Source organism: Jaculus jaculus, chromosome 5 (genome assembly GCF_020740685.1).
Source record: "Jaculus jaculus isolate mJacJac1 chromosome 5, mJacJac1.mat.Y.cur, whole genome shotgun sequence".
NCBI classification, from domain to species: Eukaryota; Metazoa; Chordata; class Mammalia; order Rodentia; family Dipodidae; genus Jaculus; species Jaculus jaculus.
The window spans coordinates 158,053,154-158,078,405 of record NC_059106.1 but is presented as its reverse complement, the minus strand read 5'-3'; the positions used below and the strand labels follow the sequence as shown (position 1 = coordinate 158,078,405).

At 43.4% G+C, this 25,252-nt stretch overlaps 1 protein-coding gene across 9 annotated transcripts in view; it reads right to left on the bottom strand.

The window, feature by feature from the left end:
* Positions 1–25,252, bottom strand: part of Itsn1 (intersectin 1) — a 227,127-nt gene that overhangs the window by 147,567 nt on the left and 54,308 nt on the right. For all 9 annotated transcript variants that reach the window (XM_004654454.2, XM_045150359.1, XM_045150358.1 and 6 more), the window contains exons 2-4: positions 21,073–21,132; positions 18,317–18,409; positions 16,491–16,554 (exon numbers count right to left, since the gene is read on the bottom strand). In XM_004654454.2, coding sequence (XP_004654511.2) covers positions 16,491–16,554; positions 18,317–18,409; positions 21,073–21,100 — 185 coding nt within the window. In that variant the 5' untranslated portion in view covers positions 21,101–21,132. The remainder of the gene's footprint in view (positions 1–16,490; positions 16,555–18,316; positions 18,410–21,072; positions 21,133–25,252) is intronic.

The following is a 25,252-nucleotide window of genomic DNA, read 5'->3' as shown; positions in this document are numbered from 1 at the left end:
AGTCCTGCCAAAGCTTTAAGTGGCTCTAAAACCTCCTCCTTTATTACTCCTTATCCATATGATACAGAGAGGAATTGTCAACCCCAGTTTGAAGATTTTACTTGAGACAAAAGAGGTTACATTTTAATAAAAATGTCCCAAAATTAGATAGTGGTGATGATTGGACAATTCCAAATATACTATAAACCATGGGATTATACAGCTTAAAAGGGCAAACTCGGGGGCTGGAGGAATGGCTCAGAAGTTAAAGTGCTTGCTTGAAAAGCCTGACAGCTTGGATTTGATTTCCCAGTACTCATGCAAAGCCTGATGCACAAGGTGACACATACATCTGGAGTTCATATGCAGTGTTAGGAGGCCTTGGTATAATCCATATTCTCATTCTTCTCTCCCCCCTCGTAAAAAGTATTTTAAAAAAGTAAAAAGGGGCTAGAGAGATGGCCTAGCAGTTAAGCGTTTGTCTATGAAGCCTCAGGACCCCGGTTTGAGGCTCGATTCCCCAGGACCCACGTTAGCCAGATGCACAAGGGGGCGCACGCGTCTGGAATTCATTTGCAGTGGCTGGAGGCCCTGGCGTGCCCATTCTATCTCTCTGTCTGCCTCTTTCTGTCTCTCTCTGTTGCTCTCAAATAAATAAATAAAGGCAAACTCTGTTTTTGAGTCAGGGTCTCACTCGAGCACAGACTGGCTTTGAACTCCTGGTGACCTTCCTAACCCATCCTCCCATGTGCTGGGATTAAAGGCGTGTGCCATGTTAGTAAAATGGAGTCCAAACTCAGACAGCAGTACCTTTAGAGGTAGTGGGTGAAGTGACGCTTGCTCTGTGGAGATCTGTACCTTCAACATGGGGACAGGACACGGCATGCTACACTGTACTGGAACACGACTAAACTTCCAAAGTTCTTATAGTGATGCTTGTGAGTCCAGCTCTGCACACTCAGCACTGAAACTGTACAAGTGTGTCTGCTATGTGAAAACAATGCTTACACAACCACAGGCCACCTGCAATTAGTAGTGAGTTTTAATTTAAAAGTCCTTTTCAGGACTGGAGAGATGGCTTAGCAGTTAAGCGCTTGCCTGTGAAGCCTAAGGACCCCGGTTCGAGGCTCGATTCCCCAGGAACCCCCCCCCCCCACTGAACCCATTTTAGCCAGATGCACAAGGGGCCACATGTGTCTGGAGTTTATTTCCAGTAGCTAAAGACCCTGGCATGCCTATTCTCTCTCTCTCTCTCAAATAAATAAATAAAAACTAATAATAATAATAATAATAAAAGTCCTTTTCAAAGAAGAGGAAGCCAAAGAGAGGAAGGCATACACTTGCAAGTGGAAACTACATTGCACAATCCAAAGTGCATATTCATTAATTAAATGAAAAATATTTACTTGGGCTTCATTTCTTTTAATCCACATATAAAATCTTGGAGGATTTACTAGAAGATGCTTTATCTGAAGAGCGTCCATATGTTTACATGTGAGAGTGTAAGCATGGGGGGGTCAGAGGTCAAGTTTCGGGCTTGTCCTTGCCTTCCACCTCATTTTGAGGCAGGCTCTCTTGTTTTTGTTCACTGCTCCATTTGTGAGCTTCTGGGAAAATCTCGTGTATTAACCTCCTATTTTGCCATTAATGTACTGGGATTACAGAAGCTCTTCATGGCTTCTAGTGGTTATGTGGGGTCTGAGGATCCCACAAACTCAGATTGTGATTAAATTTGTTAATTTGAGGGCAAGGGGAGGAGAGACACAGAGAGAATGGGTATGCCAGGGTCTCTTGCCACTGCAAATAAACTCCAGATGTATGTGCCATTCTGTGTAACTGGCTCTATGTGGGTCCTGGGGAATCAAACCCAGGTCATCAGGCTGTGTAAGCAAGTAACCTTAACCACTGTGCCATCTCTCCAGCCTTAAACTAACGTTATAAGTAACTATTTCATCTAGCAGACAAGACCAGCTGGTATAATTGAAATGCCATGACTAAAAATATTTAAAAATGAACCACATGCTGATTCTGTCCTGAAATGAAAACTGAATTACATAGAAAATCTCCTGTGCAGCTGGAGTTAACAAAAGAAAAACTCCAAAAGGGCTGGAGGGATGGCTTAGTGGTTAAGGTGCTTGCCTGCAAAACCAAAGGACCCAGGTTCAATTCCCCAGAACCCACGTAAGCCAGATACACAAGGTGGTGCATGCATTTGGAGTTCATTTGCAGCGTCTGGAGGTCCTGGCATGCCTATTCTCTCTCTCCCTGTCAAATAAATAAATAAAAATAAAAAATATATATTTTTTAAAAGAAAACCTTCAACAAAGAATAAATCTCTAGACATGATAAAAACTGTACAACTCAGCATAGTTATTTGAGGAAATAAAGATCATAAAGCAGGAAAGAGCCCCATGACTGCAGCAGCCTCCTCTGCACTCAGTGTGGCCTCATCCTGTGGCCTCCTACAGTCATGATCCCGTGGAACCAGCCTTCCCTCATTACCACAAGCCCAAGCACCATTTCCCTTATGTTTCCTGACCAGTTGGTTTTATTTTCCTGTGACCTGCTTATTCTATCATTTGCCAATTTTTCTGATGGAAAACACGTTATCAGTTTAAAAGCATTATTGTATACTGCATAATAACCGTTTAACTATGACAGACTTTTAGCAATTCAGATCCTAAGCTTGTATATATCTTTACTATGTTAGAGAAATTCTATATTTTTATACATATTTCTTTTAGTCAGTCCTTGATTTTGTTCATTTTAATCTTTAACCAAGATCTAACTAACTTCAGGTGTGCATGTGGGGAGGCGATCTCAGAGTCAAGCCATTTCTTAAAAAAAAAAAAAAATTATGGGAGAGAGAGTGAGAGAAAGAAAGAGGCAGATAGAGAGAGAATGGGTTCACCAGGGCCTCTAGCCATTGGAAACAAATTCCAGATGCATGTGCCACCTTGTGCATCTGGTTAATGTGGGTCCTGAGTAATTGAACCTGGGTCCTTAGGCTTCACAGACAAGCACCTCAACTGCTAAGTGATCTCTCCAGCTCCCATCTTTTTTTGTTTTAGTTTTTGTTTTTGTTTGAGGTAAGGTCTTACTCGAGCCCAGGCTGACCTGGAATTCACTATGTCGTCTCAGGAGGCCTCAAACTCACAGCGATCCTACCTACCTAAGTGCTGGGATAAAAGGCGTGTTCCACAATGCCTGACCATTTTTCTTATGTTTGTTAACTAATCTATCCTCTTCCCATTGAACTAAACTATGTTTTCTCACATATTGAATGTTCATATGAAGTAAGAACCATCTGTGGATTATTTTTTCTGACTGAACAAGTCCCACGTGAATATGATGCTGATCTGCTCACAGTGGCTTTATAGCATGTTCCAACACTGACAAGGCTTCCCCCCACCCTGTTTTTTTTTTTTTTTTTGCACACATGCATGTGTATGTGTAAGCCAAAGGACAACCTTGGACACTGTCACCTTTTTTTGAGACAAGGTCTCTTGCTGACTTAGCACTCACCTAATTAGGATACATCCACTGGCAGTAAACCCAGAGGTGTGCCTGTATCCCCGCTCCCAGCACTGGGATTACAAGTGCATACCACCGTTCCAGGCACTTGATGTGGAGTTTGAAAATCAAACTCAGGTCCTCATGTTTGCAAGGCAAGCACTTAACCAACTGAATTATCTACCCAGACAATCCTTTTCATTTTTAAAAGAATTACTTCCAGGATGGAAGGGATGATTTAGTGGCTAAGGCATTTGCCTGCAAAGCCAAAGGACCCAGGTTCAATTCCTCAGGACCCTCGTTAGCCAGATTCACGAGGAGGCACAAGCATCTGGAGTTTGTTTGCAGTGGTTGGAAGCTCTGGCATGCCCATTCTCTCTCACTCTCCCCCTCTCTTACTTTGTCAAATAAATAAATAAAATATTTTTTTAAAGGATTACTTCTAGGGCTGGAGGATGGCTCAGTGGTTAAAGTGTTTGCCTGCAAAGCCAAAGGATCCAGGTTCAATTCCCCAGGACCCACGTAAGCCAGATGCACCAAGTGGTGCATGCATCTAGAGTTTATTTGTGGCAGTTAGAGGTCCTGGTATGCCCACTGTTTTCTCTCTCTCTCTCAAATAAATAAAAAACTTTAAAAAGAGCTGGGCATGGTGGGGAATGCCTTTAATCCCAGCACTCAGGAGGCAGAGGTAAAAGGATTACTGTGAGTTTGAGGCCACCCTGAGATGACATAGTAAATTCCAGGTCAGCCTGAGCTACAGTGAGACCTACTTCAAAAAAACAAAAGAATTACTTCCTAACTATTGATATACATTTGTTTCCTATTGGGAATGTATGTGTAAGCCAAAGGACATCAAAAACCTATCTTAGCTTTAGGATTTTTAGAGAATTGACATACATATAGCAGTTTGTCCATCAAAGGAAACACTGTCTTCCCTTTGTTTTTGTTTTTGTTTTTTCCAGGTAGGATCTCACTCTGGCCCAGGCTGACCTGGAATTCACTATGGAGTCTCAGAGTGGCCTTGAACTCATGGCAATCCTCCTACCTCTGCCTCCCGAGTGCTGGGATTAAAGGCGTACACCACCACAACCGACCTCCCATTTCTTTAAATAAGATGGAGTTTTTTTTCAGATAATAAAATTTTATTGATAAAGGTATTTTAAGGAACTTTATCATTTTCACTCTTTATTTTTATTTTTGGTTTTTCAAGGTAGGGTCTCGCTCTAAACCAGGCTGACCTGGAATTTGTTTGGTAGTCTCAGGGTGGCCTTGAACTCACAGGGATCCTCCTACCTCTGCCTCCCAAGCACTAAGCAAGTGCTGAGATTAAAGGCATGTGCCACCACACCTGGTTCCACCCAAATTTTAATTGTCATGTTTCTTCATTTCTATTTTTAAAAGAAATATATTTTATTTATTTACTTACTTATTTGAGAGGGAAAAGAGGCAGAGAGAGGGGGGGGGGAGAGAATGGGCACGCCAGGGCCTCCAGTCACTGCAAACAAGCTCCAGATGCATGTGCCCCCTTGTGCATCTGGCTTACATGGGTCCTGGAGAATCGAACCAGGATCCTTTGGCTTTGCAGGCAAATATCTTAACCACAAAGCCATCTCTCCACCCTGCATTTCTATTTTTTTTTCTGTTTTTGGTTTTTCGAGGTAGGGTTTCACTCTAGCCCAGGCTGACCTGGAACTCACTATGGAGTCTCAGGGTGGCCTTGAACTCACAGCGATCCACCTACCTCTGCCTCCCAAGTGCTGGGATTAAAGGTGTGCGCCACCATGCCCAGCCTGCATTTCTATTTTTAGCTGCTTAATTTCAATCATATGGAAACATTTTAATTTTTAAGTTATCTATACTTCATTTGGCTATCTTACCAAGCTTCTATGAATGTTGCTACTTTTTGTTTTCTGTTTTTTTTTTTTTGTTGTTGTTGTTTTATTTTTTGAGGAAGGGTGTTGCTCTAGCCAAGTTCACTATGTAGTCTCAGGGTGGCCTTGAACTCATGGTGATTCTCCTAATTCTGCCACCCCAGTGCTGGTACTAAAGGCGTCTGCTACCACACCAGACTACGTTTAGTTTTAGTAAGCATATAATCAACTGGCTAGAAAAATGAAGAGAATATTTCTGTGCGTGCGTGCGTGCATGTGTGCGTGCGTGCGTGCGTGTGTGTTCACATGTGTGAGTACAGGAGCACGTGGAGATGGGAGGACAACCTTGGGTGTCAGGTCTTGCCTCCCAGCTTATTTGAGGAAGGATCTCTCGCTCACTGCTGTGGTCACCAGGTGAATGGCCTGCATGCTGGCAGGTGAGCTTCAGTTTCCACATCTCTTTTTGCCTTCAGTGCACTGAGACTTGATGTCAGCACTACAGCATCTGGCTTTACGCAGTTTCTGGGGATCCCCAGTCAAGTCCTCCTGTTTGTGCTAAAAGAGCTTTATCTACTGAGCCATCTTTGTAGCCCAAGAATATTATTTTGTTTTCTAATATTTACTCTAATCTTTATTGGTCTTAGTGCCTCTAACACACTAATGACTTCCTTTCCACTTAGTTCTGAGTTTAAGTGAAGCAGCTTTATTACTTCAATGTTTAAAGTTAATATTTTTGCAAAGTGGACTGATGTATTTATTCATTTACTGTTTATTTGTTGGTTTAAAACACAATCATATAGCACAGGCTGTGATCAAACTATGTAAACAAGGATGGCAGCTAATCCTTGACCCTTCTGCCTTTTTGGTGCCAGGATTACAGGTACGTACCAGCATGCCCAGCTTCAGCATGTCAAGGAGTGGTAGTTTGGGACTTGGGGTTGTTGCTTGCATTGTCAGGGATTAAGCCTACTACATAACACATCCTAGGTGACAGTCCCAGCTCAGTAAAACTGGTTCCTTTTTCTTTTTCCAAAGTCCTAACCCACATGTGTTGATCTGGTGAAAATTTTGCCTTTTGCTTTTATCTGCTGATATAAATACTAATGTTTATATAAATTTCTTGGTTGTGAACAAATCTTGGATCTCTGGCGTAAACTCAAGTAGGCCATGGTTATTGTGAAATTCAATCGTTGTGCAATTCTGCCTGCTAACATTTTGTTTTGGTTTGTACATCTAGATTCGCTGCAGGCACCGATATCTAATTGCTTCATTTTTGTACTATCAGATTTTATAGTAAGTAAATAAAGCTTCCAAACATTACTACTTCTGCAAAGTATTTTTAAAGATATTCAAGCCAGGCGTGGTGGCACATGCCTTTAGTCCCAGCACTTGACAGGCAGAGGTAAGAGGATCACTGTGAGTTCAAGGCCACCCTGAGACTCCATGGTGAATTCCAGGTCAGCCTGGGCTAGAGTGAGACCCTACCTCAAAAAACCAAAAAAAAAAAAAAAAAAAAAGATATTCAACCATTTTAAATGCTCTTCAGGAAGAAAAGGTTCCCATTAACACCAATATGCATACTTGATTTACTTCTCTCTCTCTCTCTGATTTTTTGAGGTAGGGTCTCATTGTAGCCCAGGCTGACCTGGAATCCACTCTGAGTCTCAGGGTGGCCTCAAACTCACAGCAATCCTCCTACCACTGCCTCCCAGCCACTCAGCTGAGAAGCTGAGGCAGGAGAAGTCCAAGTTCAAGGCTATCCCAACTTAAAAGAACCTGGATAAATTTTTTAAAAATTAAGTAAAAAGGGCTGGAGAGATGGTTTAGCGGTTAAATGCTTGCCTGTGAAGCCTAAGGACCCTGGTTCGAGGCTCGATTCCCCAGGACCCACGTTAACCAGATGCACAAGGGGCGCACGTGTCTGGAGTTTGTTTGCAGTGGCTGGAGGCCCTAACGTGTCCATTGCCTCCCCCACCCCATCTCTTTGCCTCTTTCTCTCTGTGTCTGTTGCTCTCAAATAAAAAAAAAAGAAAAATAAAAAAAGAATTAAAAAAAATTAAGTAAAAAGAAAAAAAAACCCCACAAGGGTAGAGGACAGAGCTCCATGTGAGTGCTGGGACTGCAGGCAGGTGCTACCTCACCAGGCTTGACTCACTTTAAAGTCAGCAGAGGCGCTGCTCCCCCTGTAGTCCTACACTGCTGCCCCCCAACCTGTTCTCTTGTGAAAAACAGAAACATCGAAGCAGGATGCATGAGTTAGGAGACAGAAGCTTTCTAGTAATCGTTTAATATGAATAATCTAGGGTGTTTTTTTTTTGTTTGTTTGTTTGGTTTTTCAAGGCAGGGTCTTGCTCTAGTCCAGGATAACCTGGAATTCACTATGGAGTCTCAGCAGGGTGGCCTCGAACTCACAGCAATCCTCCTACCTCTGCTTCGCGAATGCTGGGATCAAAGGCGTGTGTCACCATGACCAGCTTAAATCTAGTATTCATAAAACAAGTCCTCCATGGGCAAAGAGGGGAAAAAAATATATGACATTTTCAACAGTATAAAAGTACACATGCAGGCTGGAGGGATGGCTTAGTGGTTAAGGCACTTGCCTGCAAAGTCAAAGGATCCAGGATTGACTCCCCAGTACCCACGTAAGCCAGATGCACAAGGAAGCATGTGTATCTGGAGTTCATTTGCAGTGGCTGGAGACCCTAGCGCACCCACTCTTTTTCTTTTTCTGTCTCTGCCTCTTTCTCTCATAAATAAATAAATAAAATATTTTTTGAAATAATAAAATACAAATTGTATTTATTTTTAAAAACTACACATGCACAAGAGGTCACCACTGTTATAGTAACTACAACCACTGCAGTGTCAGTAATCACAGAATATTGAAAATAATCTAAATGCATGAACACAGAACACTGCTTAAAAGGACAATAGTTAAAAAATTAAGATAAATGGGCCCTACTTCTCCCTCAGTGAGTACGACACAGATGCTAAAGGAAAGGGAAAAACTACTATGGGATGAAACGGGTAGCTTCCAGGATGCTATTAAAGTGAGGAAAGCCAAGAATAAAAGTGACTTTATATAGGAGATTGCCTTTATTGTAAGGAGGATGGAAATAACCTAAATAGAAACACACACACACATTTTATACATGATATACCTACTTTTTAAACCCACAACAGGTTTGGTTTTTTTTTTTAATTTTTATTTATTTGAGAGCAACAGACACAGAGAGAAAGACAGGTAGAGGGAGAGAGAGAGAATGGGCGTGCCAGGGCTTCCAGCCTCTGCAAACGAACTCCAGACATGTGCGCCCCCTTGTGCTTCTGGCTAACGTGGGACCTGGGGAACCGAGCCTCGAACCGGGGTCCTTAGGCTTCACAGGCAAGCGCTTAACCGCCAAGCCATCACTCCAGCCCGTTTTTTTTTTTTTTTTTTTTTTTTTAAGGCAATATGCAACTGTAACAAAGGAAACAAGAAAGGAAGGGACACTGGGTGAACTTTCCCAAGTATACCCCCTCACACAGTTTTGGATCTTAGAACCCTGTTCATGCAGTACATACTCAACACATACAGACATAAAAGTAAGCCCACAAAGTCAAGAACAGGCACTGGAGAGCATCTTAGATAAGTAGCATGTCCACGTAGGCAGCGAGGACAACACGTGTGCAGGTTTCTTGCAGAGGCTGCCTGCTCCTCCTAGCCTTGTCACCGGCTGCTCCTCTCCCTTCTGGGGCTCACTAAACTGCAAACACAACCAAGGAATCATGTAGACTGACTCAGTTGGTTCATTCAGTCAAGAAACAACTACATGGGCTGGGGAGGTGGCTCAGTGGTCAAGACACTTGCCTAAAAGCCTAAGGACCAGAGTTCGATTCCTCAGTAGCCATGTAAAGCAAAATACACAAGGTAGCACATGTGTCTGGAGTTTATTTGCAGTGGCGAGAGGCCCTGGTAAGCCCATTCTCTCTATCTGCCTCTTCCTCTCACTCTCTCTCAAATAAACCAACAAAATATTTTTAAGATCTTATTACTTATTTGAGTGAGGGAGGCAGATAGACAGAAAGAGAGAATGGGCACACCAGGACCTCCAGCCACTGCAAACAAACTCCAGATGCATGCGCCCCTTGTGCATCTGTCTTACGTGGGTCCTGGAGAATCGAATGGGGTCCTTAGGCTTCACAGGCAAATGCCTAAACCACTTAGCCATTTCCTCAGCCCTGTTTAAAAAAAAACAAACAAACAGTAGGACCTCATAAGTTTGGACACTGACCATAAACTGTTGTCTTAACTGTGAAAAAGACATGCAAGGTCTCTACCTTAAGAGCTCATATTTTGGCACAAATTAAGAAAACAAATCAGATTTTCTGCATGGTGAGATTAAGATACAGGGAAAAGAGTTGGAGGTACAGCTCAGCAGTACATCCCTTTGCCTAGCATGCTCAAGGTCTTGGGATCGAGGTGGAGTAGGGGCCTGGAAGACAGGAGGTAAGTGGGCAGAGAGAACCACTTTAGACGAGCTGGTCAAGGAAAACCTGTGAAGTGATGAACGGGAACTTGAGCGGTAATGAACAGGTCAGATACGTGAGGATCCAGAATTGTCTTAGAGGAAGAAGAAACACGAAGCACAGTGGCCCTTAGGCAAGGAGACACATGACCTGTGTAAAGAGCAGGAAGGTCAACTTGTAGAAGGCAGATATCGAAGGAGAAAGTGACCACAAGAAGGTGGAGAAGTGTAAAAGCAGGATGACATGAGGACTCGTGCCCGTGGGAATGACTTTGTGTTTTAGCCTCAATGCAGAATTTTAAATGGTTTTACTCTGATTTTGAGGCAGGGTCTTATGAAGCCTAGGCTGGCAACAGACTCCCTATTCCCTGTTCCACTTCCCAAGTGTTGGGATATCACACTATGCTGGGCCTGGATTTCTGTTTTTTAAATTACTATTTTTAATGTGAGAGAGAGGGAGAATTGTCATGCCTGGCCCCCCTAGCTACTGCAACCAAACTCGAGATGTGTGCTGTGGTGGTTGGATTCAGGTGTCCTCCATAAACTTAGGTGTTCTGAATGCTAGGTTCCCAGCTGATGGAGATTTGGGAATTAATGCCTCCTGGAGGGAGTGTATTGTTGGGGGCGGGCTTAAGGGCTTTATAGCCAGGTTCCCCATGCCAGTGTTTGGCACCCTCCTGTTGCTGTGTCCCACCTTATGTTGGCCAGGGGGTGATGTCCACCCTCTGCTCATGCCATCGTTTTTCCCTGCCATCGTGGAGCTTCCCCTCGAGCCTGTAAGCCAAAATAAATCTCTTTTTCCCAGAAGCTGCTCTTGGTTGGGTGATTTCTACCAGCAATGCAACCCGGACTGCAACATGTACACCACCTTGTATGCATGTGTCACCTTGTGTGTCTGGCTTACATGGGTTCTGGGGAGTCGAAGCTGGGTCCTTTGGCTTCACAGGCAAGTGCCTTAGCCACTAAGCCATCTCTCCAGCCTTTGATTTTCTGTTTTAAAGATTGTTCTGGCTGCTGTTTGGAGAATGGAATCTCCAAAGTTAAGAGTGTGAAAGAGAATCCACTCTAGATGCTCAAGCAGTGGGCCCCGGTGAGGTGGCAGATCAGCCCAAAAGGATCATATACAAGTCACCAGGCTGGGTAGAAAGACTGAACATAGAGTCACAAGTTCACAACTAAACCTGATGAGCAGGGTTAAGAAGACAGGAATTAAGCTTGGCTCTCATAACACTCACAGCCATAAATGGAGGTGGAAGACTTGGGAATATAGGGGAAGAGATGGAGGTTAGAACTCCAGGGTAAACTTTTGAGCTTTTTCTTTGTTCTACCCTTACGAATATTTTTTTTTTAATTGGTTTCAAACCAGGCTGACCTGGAACTCACTACTCACTTCAAAGTCTTGACTCTCCAGCCTCAGCCACTCAATTACCTAGTTTACCAGTGTGTGTCACATGCCTGGCTGAAAACTGATCAGTCCTATGTCCCACCCTTATCCTGAAACTAGATCTCAACTAGACCAATCTTCTGACGTTATGTCTCTTCATGCCTGAGGCCCATTTCCAGGTGGAACTGTCCCTTCCCCCTCATTCCTATGGGTTCTGCCACCTCCGATTTTGACCCTCAGCCAAACTCTTCCCCTTGTACTCTTTTTCTTCCCTGTACCTCCTCATTCTCTGACCCTGTGTGGCCTTCTCCTCACACAGGGCAAAGCAGAAACGTTCTGAGCATTTCACTTGCCAGGAGACTATCTGCCAGCTTCCTCCCAGCTCGCTCCTCATTAGGAGGACAGTTTCTAGGAAGATGCGTCACCTCTGGCCATGATTCCTTAGGCATTACACTCACTGACCTAACTCTGTCTTCTCAGAAGTCAAGTCTCCTCTTTTCATCACTGGAACGCAGACGGGGGGGACAGGCAGTCTTTAAAGTAGGAGTAGAATATAGTCCAGGAGCTCATCAGCTAGCTGCATGACACGAAGCTCCCACATGCTGGCAGGACATTATAAAGGTTCCTGTACTGTTCATCCCACTACACTCCTCCAGCATTTGAAAGGAAATTCAGAAATAAGAACCTGGCTTAAGAAGGAGGAAGAGGGCTGGAGAGACGGCTTAGCGGTTAAGCGCTTGCCTGTGAAGCCTAAGGACCCCGGTTCGAGGCTCGCTTCCCCAGGTCCCACGTTAGCCAGATACACAAGGGGGCGCACGCGTCTGGAGTTCATTTGCAGAGGCTGGAGGCCCTGGCGCGCCCATTCTCTCTCTCTCCCTCTGTCTTTCTCTCTGTGTCTATCGCTTTCAAATAAATAAATAAATAATTAAAAAAAAAAAAAAAAAGAAGGAGGAAGAGAGGGGAGGATGAAAACTGAATAGCTCCCAGTTCTCGACACAGAGTTCTTTTCCTCCTCAGGTCACTGCCACAGGGATCTCTGTGCCGCAGGGTCCACCTGTTCTCTTCTCGACCAAGGAGAGAGGGCGGACCTGGGACCCTCCCAGGGAAACCACAGAAGAACACACGGTTACGACCAGAGAAGGAAAACTACTTCATTACTTAGAATGTTTAAAACCTAGCCCTCCAGTGGGTTACTAAGTGAATGAGTGTCAAACCTGGGGCTGAAAGTCAGCTTGCTCTTTCTTTGTGCCACATTATCCCATCATCTCAGCATCTCTGGTTGATGACATTTCAAACTACTTTTCAGATATAATTCTTTTCAAAAAAAATTCTCAGAAAAATTTTTTATTTCTGTTTTCTCCCCAACAACAATCATCAATGAAAGAAAGATATGGTGTCTAAGCATTTAATAGAATGTCAGCAAGCATAAAGAGGTTTTTTTTTTTTTAGATTTTATTTTTATTTATTCATTTATTTACTAGAGACAAAGAGACAGACAGACAGGGAGAGAGAGAGAGAGAGAGAATGGGCACACAGGGCCTCTTGCCACTGCAAACGAACTCCAGACATATGCGCCACCATGTGCATCTGGCTTACGTAGGACCTGGGGAATGGAACCTGGCCAGTGCCTTACCCACTAAGCCATCTCTCCAGCCTGCATAAAGAATATTTTAAACAATCTGTGGGCGCACATGCACGTGCATCCAGGTTAGAGGACCATCCATGACCCTCTAGTCCTCACTTTCTACTTTGTTTGAGTCAAGATCACTTTTTATTTACCACTATGTGGATCAGAGCAACAGCCTATGAGCTTCTGGGAACTTGCCTGGCCCCGCCTCCCGCCACTACAGGAGCGCAGGGATCAGGATCACAGGTGTTCACACTGCACATGGAGCTGCGTTGAAGTACCTGACCCACGGATCCATCTCCCCAGGCCCCTCAGCATTTTAAATTACTTATTTACTTAGAAGAGAGAGAATGGCACACCAGGATCTCTTACTGCTGCAAATTTTACCCATACAGTGAAAAACAGGCATGACTTTGAGCCATTATGCTTAAAATAGCTAGAAAAAGTATCTTAATTGATAAAAAAATAAAATTCCTTAGTTAATACTTGATTATTCCCTGACATTTATGACCCATGTGATAACTTTTATGTTGTTGCTGACTGGCTCTGCACTGGGCCATCAGTTTGGACACTGACAGCTTTGCTTCCTGCTACAGCCCCAGCACCTGAACCAGCTCAGGGCCTGACAAGCCACAGCACAGTTCCCATCAGAGATGCTTCTTGGCCAGCCCCGATGGCGGAGGCCTATATCCCCAGCCACTCAGCTGAGAAGCTGAGGCAGGAGGATTCCAAGTCCACGGCCACCCTAACTTAACAGAACCTGGATAAATACAAAACTAAAAAGACAAAGAACATCAAAAAAAAAGAAAAAGAAAACACCCCAACAGGGGTGGGGGCAGAGCTCCACGTGAGTGCTGACCTGACAGACACAAAGCCCTAGGTCCAATCCCCAAGATGAGGATCACATTTACATCCCAGGCTGGCCTCGAACTCATGATCCTATTGCCCCAGCCTCCCAAGCATGGTGGTTATAAGCATGTGTGGTGATAAGATACTGCATGAATGAGACTTCACACACTGGAAATACCACAGGTTAGCACAACGCAGTGGAGATGTCAGGCCTTGGAAAGGAGCCTGAAGTGAGAAGCCTTGATGATGTTGGGAAATGGGACCATGTACCAGGAGGCAAGGCACAGAAGAAGCCACAAAAGTACACCTCAACTTAGGAGCTAACTGGCAGTGCCCACATAGCATGGGTTTCATGTGCATGTGTTCTTCCTTGATTAGACCCTGTGACTTTTCCAATTCACATAGACCATAAGTTAAATCTTGAATGGCTTCATGGGGGAAAGCTCATGTTTGTGGGATATAGTCCCTTGTGCTTGGATGTATTCAAATTGAAAATTGATTGAGACCAGAGTCCCATGTTGTTTTGAGGATCTGCTGTCTGTTTTTCCTGGTTGTTAGCATCCAGGAAACAGCCAGACGCTTTGCTCTTTCCATATGTGAGCTTGCTTCAGTTTTTAAAAGTTTTTATCTTCTATTTTGCAAAGTGAGTTCCAGGTCAGCCTGAGCTAGAGACACTACCTTGAGGAAAAAAAAAAAGTTTTTATTTACTTGAAAAAGAGACACACAAACACACACACACACACACACACACACACGAGGGGAGGGGGAGTCAAAGGCATATCAGAGCCTCCTGCAACTGCAAACAAATTCCAGACATATGTGCACTTTATGTATCTGGCTTTATGTGGCACTGGAGAATCGAACCCAAGCTGTCAGGATTTGCAAGAAAATGCGTTTAACCACTAAGCCATCTCTTCAGCCTGAGGTTGCCTCATTTTATATCTTGTGAAACTATTGCTATTCATAACATAATTTTATTTTTTTAAATACTGTATTTACTTGAGGGCTGAAGAGATGGCTTAGCAGTTAAGGTGCTTGCCTGTGAAGTCTAAGGACCCAGGTTCAATTCCCTAGTACCCACATAAGCCAAATACACAAGGTGGCACAAGTGCCTGGAATTCATTTACAGTGCCTAGAGGCTCTGGTATGCCCATTGTCTGTTTTAAATGTTTAAAAAATAGTTTATGAACTTGAAACAGAAAGAATGAGTACAGGTACACCACCAGGGCCTTCTGCTACTGCAAACAGACTCCACTTACATGTGTCAGTTAGTGCATCTGGCTTTATATGGATGTGGGTACTGCAGAATCAAATCAGGACTGTCAGGCTTTGCAAGCAGGCATCTTTGACTTCTGAGCCATTGCCACAGCCCCCAGAGCATGATTTTCATAATGCTGACAATCAAGTAAAGTTTTGACTGAGTTTTGAAGATGCTGGAATCAACAAGGTACTGAACCCACCCTTCCTCAGTTCCGTAAGTTTAAATAAAAAGAGGTTGGTCATTCCAAGGCTCAGGGCCCACTGCAGAAGAGGTGGCGGAAAGAATGTAAGAGGAAAGAAAGGGAGGGACTCCTTACAGTGTGCTCCTCCAGATACAAAATAGCCTGGATATCCATGACGTCACAGTGCCTAACACTACTTACACAAGACCATCATAATAGGAGAAGAAGATCATGACATAAAAATAAAAGAGAGACTGATTTGAGAGGGGAAGGGGATATGATGGAGAGTGGAGTTTCAAAGGGGAAAGTGGGGGGAGGGAGAGCATTATCATGGGATAGTGTTTATAGTCATGAAAGTTGTTAATAAAAAATAAATTAATAAAAAGAGGTTGGTCATGAAAGGGGATAAGTAATTAGTTAGGAATTTAGTCATGTAGAATATCCAGGCTCCGATACAACTAACTACCTTTCTGGATTTTGCTTTCAGGGCTTCTCATATTGTGTGTCAAGCCACATACTAAACCTTTGACAAACTGCTGTGCTAATCTTCAATGACTTGTTACGAAAACACAAGCCTTCCCAATCTTGAGACTGAAAAACACTAAGCTCCAAGAGGGTAACAGATGTTTCAAACCACAGAAAGAGAAATGGTGCAGCTGGAACACAAAGACAGAAGTGTGACTACAAATCCTCTGTTCTTGCCTTATAGAAAGTGGCCTCCACAATACCAACAAACTTGGGGAAAGGAAGCATTAATGGGAAGAGCAGCACATGGGAAAACATGGCTTTTTAGTCCAACAGACAGAAGAGCAAGAGAATTCAGCAAGGCTCCTCAAGCTGGGAACCTACAACGAGAACTACTTTTCCACCTTTTTATGCATGCTCTTTCCCGTGGCTTAAAAGACACGTCTGCTTGTGTTCCTCAGCCACGGGATCAGCAATTATGCACCTGCCGTGTGTCCTATTGCAATACATGAGTCATTTCCAAACCATAATGATTCTTCCCCTATAAAAGTCAAATCATAATCCCATTATAAAGGAGGGAAGGTGGGGCATTCAAATAAGTGTGAATAGTATAATAGAGCCAAAGCTATTAGTGAGAAACTGTCAAAATTCAGCTATTCTAGCTGGAAATTGAACTTTTCTGCCCAGCACTGCCACTGTAATACTCTTTTCAGAAGTATTTCTCTAAGAAGTAACAGAATATTCCAGACTAGAGTTCCATGTTCTCCTTCTACATAAGAAATCACATTTCCAAATAAACACAACTACACACTGTGTTATTTTATATTCTGCTTAAGTCAAATTCCAACTTACCATATCTGTGCTAAGACAGGTTGAGGTAACCCAGATTGAAAAAAAAAGTTCCTTGCTTGATCACCTGTAAATTAAGGGAAACACATTTCAGAAAACAAACAACAGGTGACAGAAATCCTCTTACAGCAACTTACAAAAGTAAGAGGCCGGTAATCCTATGACTACAAATGACCATAAGTCAAATGGTAAGCCTTTAAAGATTAAAATGGATCCATGAGAGTTGGCAAAGACAAACTGCCCAATTCAATCTGTGGCCAGTTAGACGCTAGCTGTCCACTGTGACTGCTCTATGCCCTCCCCAAAGGCTTAGCCCACAGCTTGATACCATCCAGAGGTGGTGGAACCTTTGGGAGGTAGGGCACAGTGAAAAAGATCTTGGGTCACTAGGCCCAAAGGATTAAGACCAATCAGTGCTGAACTGAAACTGTGGGCCAAAATTAACCTTTCCCTTTTAAACTCCATTCTATCGGGTATTTTGTTATGATGGAAAGAACTAAGGCAATGACAAAGCACATGCCCGGCAGTCCTTAAGAAACAACTGGGGGGCTGGAGAGATGGCTTAGCGGTTAAGCGCTTGCCTGTGAAGCCTAAGGACCCCGGTTCGAGGCACGGTTCCCTAGGTCCCACGTTAGCCAGATGCACAAGGGGGCGCACGCGTCTGGAGTTCGTTTGCAGAGGCTGGAAGCCCTGGCGCGCCCATTCTCTCTCTCTCCCTCTATCTGTCTTTCTCTCTGTGTCTGTCGCTCTCAAATAAATAAATTAATTAATTAATTAAAAAAATTTTTTTAAAGAAACAACTGGGGAGCCATGCTCTCTTTAGAAAAAGAAAGAAAACACAGCTTCTGGAGCAGTCAGGTCCACACTGCTGCCAGAGGGGGTTATTTTGCCTCACAGACTTGAGGGGAAGCTCCATGATGACAAGGGAAAATGATGGCATGAGCAGAGGGTGGACATTACCTCCAGCATCAGGTGGACAACAGCTGCAGGAGAGTGTGCCAAACACTGACAAAGGGAAGATGGCTCTAACACCCATAAGCCCACCACCAACAATACACTGCTTCCAGAAGGATTCAATTCCCAAATTGTCACCAGCTGGGAACCTAATGTTCAGAACACCTAAGTTTATGGGGGACACTTTAATCAAACCCCCACTGCTTCTTAGCTGGGTGTGGGAGCACCAAACCTCAAACCTCAGTGCTCAGGTTGAGGCAGGAGGACTAACAGGCTAACCTGGCATCAAGTAACTTCCAGGCCAGCCCAGTCCCCAGAACCTACATTCCCAATTCTGACACAGCTGATATTTACAGAGAGCAGGCAACAATGACCCAAAGAACCCTATCATTGATGAACAATTAGTAAACTAAAGGAAGCTCTGCTGTAAACATTTCCCCAGGAAATCAAGATCCCATTTTTTCCTGCTGTGAATTCCTGCAGGAATCAGACAGCAAAGATCACAGAAAATGCAAAGTACAGAAAGAACTTTCTGAGCAATAACAATTAAACCCTTTTAAAAAAAAGTGTTAATGATTTCCCAAGGCAGTCAAGATCAGAATTTTAACTCTAGAGCCAGGGTCTGAACCTATTTTGATCATAACCAATTCCCACCAGTAATGAGAGGACCTAAACAAGTGGCTTAACATTCATGAAGGACTGCAAATGTGGCTTAAACCTGTTAGAAGAAAAGCAGTCATAAAAATATTGGCTCAAGATTAAGGCAAAATAAAAACGTTCCATTAATCATGGCTGCCTACCTCTGCCTTGAATAACCAATTTCCACAGACATATATCCACTACTGCTAAGAAAGTAAAAATATCAACAGCATTACCAGTGATAAATCCAGATATCGGCTTCAAACTATGGAACTGCTGATCATGTTTCGCTCTTTCCTCTACAGTTATGGCCCAGATATCCAGGCTGCCTACAGGCCAAAGAAAAGACAGTTAAGTCATTCAGCAAAAGAAACAAGATGTTCAAACACATGATCTTCACAGCATTTTAAGTTCTATCAACGTGTTATAAGCAGTTTGATGAGTTAACATGTTTGCCCTTGAAAGATTTGCATTTAATGTTCAAAAAATAAGAGTTAGCAGTACAAAACAATAGCACAAATTCCTATTTAAAAACTTGTTCTAACACCCTCCCAGTAGCATTACATGAAGACATAGTCAATTAATCATTTATTCATATAAAATTAAGCAACAGGGTATAAATAAATGTAAAAATTAAAACAGATTAAAAATATATTTTAAAATGACCAAAGGAAATGGGATTCAGGATTTTCTTCAATTTAGTTTGACCAGATGTCAACTAACTCCTGAGATTTGCTCACTTTAGTCCTCAGTCTTCCTCAAAAACTCATCCAGGGACTGGAGAGATGGCTTAGTGGTTAAGTGCTTGCCTGTGAAGCCTAAGGACCATGGTTTGAAGCTCAATTCCCCATGACCCACGTTAGCCAGATGCACAAGGGGGCGCACGCGTCTGGAGTTCGTTTGCAGTGGCTGGAGGCCCTGGCGCAGCCATTCTCTCTCTCTCTCTCTCTCAAATAAATAAATAAACAACAACAACAAAAAAACTCACTCCAGTAATTCTAAAAGACAGATACAGAAAGCTTTCAAAAGGCTAACCATTGCCCCAAAGTTCAAATCACACAGCATATAAGTTTTGTACAAAGTGTGACTATGTACAACAGAATGCTTAAACTTCACACCTCCCTCTCTACAAGTCAAGTATAAATAACAGTTATACATGGGATCCATTCAGTCACTAGAAAACATAATGAACATTCTATGTGCCCAGCCCTTTGGCACATGGTGGGGGTAACATGGTGCCTGAGACTGAAGGACTTTTATTGCTGTCAGGATTCACGATTGGAATATAAGCAATAATAAAAAATTAAACCAGGATTGGAGGGATGTCTTAGCGGTTAATGCATTTGCCTGCAAAGCCAAAGGACTCAGAATCAACTCCTCAGGACCTACATTAGCCAGATGTACTAGGGGGCGCACACGTCTGGAGTTCATTTGCAGTGGCTGGAGGCCCTGGTGCGCCCATTCCTCTCTCTCTCTCAATCTTTCTGTCAAATGAATGAAAAATTAAAAATGGTTCTTCTAAAAAAATTAAACCATACAGTAAATAAGGCAGCAGCCAAAAAAAATGCCCGCAACTACAAAATAAAACAGAATATATATCTTGAAGTCTCCAGCTGTCCTGGAATTCAATTAGATAGATGTTTATACATGAACTAAGATCACACTGGATGTCCTTTTTTTTTCTTTTATTCCAAGGTAGGGTCTTACTCTAGCCCAGATTGACTCAGAATTCATTGTGCAACCCCAGGCTGGCCTTGAACTCACAGCCATCCTCTTCCTCACCCTGGGATTAAAGGTGCGCACCACCACACCTGCTTATCTTCTTACTCTCTTTATAACAACTAGATTCGACAGCTGCAGAGAGCAATGTATTGAACCTAGAGTCTCAGCCTACAAGTCAGCAAGCACCCCAACACAGATGTACCTCCAGCAGAGCCAAGAACATTCTGTTAACATGAGACATTTTCTTTTGTAAAGACACAGTGAAGCTTTAACTTAGGGACACAGAACATCCCTTGCTGGCACCAGGGCCCAGGTTGACCCACCAGAAAAAAACGCTACAAATCAGGAATAAAATGCCAAAAACTACATCTTATACAGAATGGTATGCTTCAAACAGATAAAGTAAACTGAAAATGCCAAGCTTCAAATGCAGGATCTGTAAAAGAAGAGACTGAGTTCAACAGTGAACTGTCTGGTGTAGCGGCAGATGCCGTGGCAGCCACAGGAAAACGGATGGGGGAGGAGCGTGTGAACTCCGACTTGGGAGCCGCACAACTACCTGCGATGTGTGCAGCTTATTTAGACCCAGGCTAAACGACAAAAAGGACAAAAACTACCTAAAGACAATCTGAGAAATAGGGTTATAATGTAAAATTCATAGGTGTGATAACATAAGTATACATCTTTACAGATGTGATAATGGTACTGTAGTTATGTCTCCAACTTGTTTCTTCTTTTTAGATATACATACTGAAATAACCTGAGCTCTGGCTGACATTGACAGAATACATGGGGTTTGGTCATGGAATTCTCTCAACTTTTTTTTTGGGGGGGGGTTATTTATTTATTTATTTATTTATTTGAGAGCGACAGACACAGAGAGAAAGACAGATAGAGGGAGAGAGAGAGAATGGGCGCGCCAGGGCTTCCAGCCTCTGCAAACGAACTCCAGACGCGTGCGCCCCCTTGTGCATCTGGCTAACGTGGGACCTGGGGAACCGAGCCTCGAACCGGGGTCCTTAGGCTTCACAGGCAAGCGTTTAACCACTAAGCCATCTCTCCAGCCCTCAACTTTTTTTTTAATCAACTTTTAATTAATTTGTCCTGGTGGTCCTGAAGAAGGGCCCCTTGAGTGTTAAGTTGGCACTTCAACTACTAAGCAGATGCCCAGTTGCTTTCATGCTACTTAGTTACTTGCTATTTCCTATCACAATAGGCCTATAAAGTTTGTCCCATCATACATAAAGGAAGAAAAGTTCCAAAAACTTACCACCAAAAGGTGTCGGAAACTGAGCCATGGTTCTGTTACTTTCACCTTGCTAATCGACGCCTGTAATTAAAAGGCAACATGTAAGTGTATGAAAGCTTTGGGCTTATAAACACACTGACATAGGGTTCTTGATTATCAGAATTCAAGAATACGCCTCTGCAAATGATAGGTCAATGAAAATGAAGGGTTTATATTCACTACTTTTATGTATGAATTATTCTTGGTGCAGTTACAATGATGGCTAATGAGGAAGGCTGAGGACTTAGCAATGAGCATTCAGTGGGGTGAGTGACACCATCAGCTCAGGACAACCTGTTAGGTCAGCAGAGAGGCATCAGTTACCTTTTGAAAATGAGTTTTATTAGCACATAAAAATTATACACAACAGGTTTCTTTATGACACTTTCCTACATGTATATAATGTATTTTTATCATATCAAGCCCCTTGCCCTCTCTTGAACCTTTCCCACCCATCGATCCCAGCTAGTGCTTTGTGCCTCTTGTAGTTTCTTTTTGTTTTAAAAAAAATTGTAGTCATTTATTAGAGGTGGAGAGAAAGCATGGATGTGTCATGGCCTCTTGCCCCTGTAAACAAACTCCAGATGCATGTGCCACTCTGTAAATCTAGCTTTATGTGGGTGCTGGAGAATCAAACTTGGACTGCTCAACCAGCTCTCTGACCATTTTCCTCCCCTGTCTCTCTCCTCTCCTCTCCTCTCCTCTCCTCTCCTCTCCTCTCCTCTCCTCTCCTCTCCTCACCTTTCTTTTATATATATATATATATATTGCTTTTTCAAGGTAGGGTCTCACTCTGGTCCAGGCTGACCTGGAATTAACAATGTAGTCTCAGGGTGGCCTTGAACTCAAGGTGATCCTACCACTGCCTCCCAAGTGCTGGGATTAAAGGCATGTCCAACCACGCTCGGCGTCACCTTTTTCTTTTCTTTTTATGACCCAGTAAGTCCCACCAGGGTTATTTATTGGGAAAAGAGGTGAGGAGTTGTTTGCTGGAACCTTACCGTGGCTATACCATTGAAGAAAATGTTTTCCTGTCCCCCGCCAATCATTAACTGAGTATAGATCCTCAGGGAGGGGTGAGTATTCACAAGCTCCTCCCTGTTCCATGACATGATACTCACAGGCTCAATCTGACACAGGTAGTCATAGCTACTGTGAGTTCAAGAGTACAACTGCCAAGTCATGCCCGGAAGACAGCATACAATGCCACTCCCCTGCCCCTTCCTCCAGCTTTATATTGTTTCCGACCCTTCTTCTGCGATGTTCCCCAAGACGTCCCACTAAGGTAGAGCAGTCAGTCAATAGGTCCTTATTCTCGGCACTTTGAGAGTCTCTGCAGTTACCTCTGCCCAAGGCAAACAGAAGCTTCTCTAACCAACTCTTTTGGTAACCATCTACATATACCCACATATCTGCCCTCTTTTATTAAGCTCTTAGTGTAAGCTTCACATTGTACTAAGACCAGCAACTTTTTATTCCCCAAGCAGCCTGATGAAACAGGTAGACTATTAACACTCCATGTTACAGGTGATGAAAGCAAAGTCAGAGGAAGTGATTAGAGCAGGGCAACAAGTACCAGAGCCTGGTTCCACCCAAGAAAAGCTTTGTAAGACTTGTTCTGTGAAGATTATGGGAAAGTACTTAAGATAGAGACACACATCTGTAATTCTAGTGCATGGGAGGTAGAGACAGGAGTGCAAAGTCATCCTCCAGTAAGACCAAGGCCAGCCTGGGCTACATGAAGACCTGTCTCAAAAAAAAGGAATAAAACTTTAAAAGATTATGAGAAACAGCAATACAGTAAGGCTGCCCAAAATACCAAACACATGAAACAAAGTAAGAGCGCATAGTAGTAAAGGACTACAAAATGTTTAGATGAAAATTTTTAGGGCTGGAGAGATGATAGTTCTGTGGTTAAAGCACATGACTGCAAAGCCTAATGACCTGGGTTCAATTCCCCAATACCCACACAACGTGGTGTATGTATGTGGAGTCCATTTACAGTGGCTAGAGGCCCTGGAGTGTCCATTCTCTCTCCCCCCTCTCTCTCCTCACTATGCTTGCAAATAAAATATTTTTAAAATTTTAGGGGCTGCATAAATGGCTCATCTGTTAAGAGCACTTGCTTGCAAAGCCTGTCAGCCTGGGTTCAATTCCCCAGTGCCCACATAAAACCAGATGTGACTTGAACTAACTTGAAGAGGCAGAAGGCCCTGGCTTGCCTACTCTTTCTCTTTCACTAATAAAAATATGTACGTTTTAATTTGTAGACAAATTTGTCTGGGCATGGAAACACATGCCAATAGAAATCTAGCACTCCAGAAGCAGTAGGAGGATTAAACTCAAGGCCAGTTTAGGTTAGATACTAAGTTTTGGACCTAATAATGAGACATGATCTCAAAAAACATAACAACAAAAAAAGATAAATTTAAATTTAAAAAGAAAGTGATAGCAGAAAGAATGTAAGAGCCAAAGAAAGGGTAGGACTCCGTACAATGTGCTCCCCCCAGACACAAAATGGCCTGGATATCCATGATCTCATAGTGTCTGAGACTACCTATGCAAGACCATCATATGAGGAGCAAAAGATCATGACATCAAAATAGAGAGACAGATTGAGATGGGGAGGAGATATGATGGAGAGTGGAGTTTCAAAGGGGAAAGTAGGGGGAGGGAGGGTATTACCATGGGAGATTTTTTATAATCATGGAAGTTGTTAATAAAAATTTGAAATAAAAAAGAAAGCTACAAAACAAAACATATGCAAACTTTAAATAAAGGAAAACTTTTAAAAATAAAAAAATAAGAAGTGACAGGGCTGGAGAGATGGCTTGGTGATTTAAGGCGCCTTTCTGCAAAGCCTAACAACCTGAGTTCAATTCCCTGGTCCCCATGTAAGACCAGATGCACAAAGCAATGCATGCACCTGGAGTTCACTTGCAGTGGCTGATACATACATCCTGATACATACATCCATTCTCTTTCTCTCTCTCCTCCCTCTTTCCTCCCTCTATCTTTTTCTGCTTACAAATAAATAATTTTTTAAATGATACTCTCTTGCTCTAATACACTTTAATTTGTAATCTGTGCAATTTCTTCCCATCATTTGTTGAACTTCCAAAAGCTCCCTCTTGTTCTTGAACTTTAAAAAAAAAAAAAAGGTGTGTGTGGACATGTGTGCATGCAAGTGTGCAGTGGAGGACCTTGGGTGTGTCACACTCAGGAATGCTGTTCACCTCTTCTGAGATGGCTTCCCATTGGCCTGGAGCTCACCACTTAGGCTAGACTGACTGGCCAGCCAGCCCCAGGAAGCCGCCTCACCTCCGCCTCCCTGGTTCTGGGATTATAAGCATACACCTCAGCTCCCAGCTTCTATACAGGGGCTGACAAGGTAGGCACTTCAGCGCCTGGGTTATCTCACCAGCTCCACTCTGCCCTTTTGTAAGGCTGTGGCAGACAACTGGCATACCTTTTTAAAATATTCTGTTTATTTATTAGAAAGTCTGAGCATGCCAGGGTCTCCTTGCCACTGCAGGTGAATTCCAGACACATGGGCCACTTTGAGCATCTGGCTTTTATGGGGGTACTGGGGAACTGACCCCAGGCAGTCAGGCTTTCAAACAAACGCCTTGAACCATCTTCTTGTTTATTTTGCATCATTTGGTCTGTCTGGATCCTTTCTTTGCTGGTTGATGAGGTGTCTCTCTTCCACTTGAGGTTTTCCTCATCACCTGATGCCTGCAGGGGCTCCTCTCCACTTAGGAGTGAGGCGCTGAAAGGCCAGCCTAAGGGTTGTGTGGGAGGCAGGAGGCGGGACAGGCCTTTCTGTATGAGGGCCAGGTGGACTGCGCTGCCTTTCCCCTGGGATGCCTCCAAAGACAGTGCAGATGGAAGCTGCTCACCGGCCAAAGGTCTGTGGTAAGATGCCAAGGGCATGGCATTATCAATGCCAACATGCGGACTTGAGGGGGGGGAGTGAGCATCCTACACACCACTGTGCAGTCTCATACACGACCCCTTGAAGTTCAGACCACCTCCTGCTGCCCCTCTCCATCCTCAAGCTTGTCTCTTCCAGCTGCTCCTCCTTCCCCAGAACCAAGGAGAGCCATGGTCCGCTAAAAACGCCCTCCTGTGCCTTGAAAAGCCTCTGAAGCCATCTCCA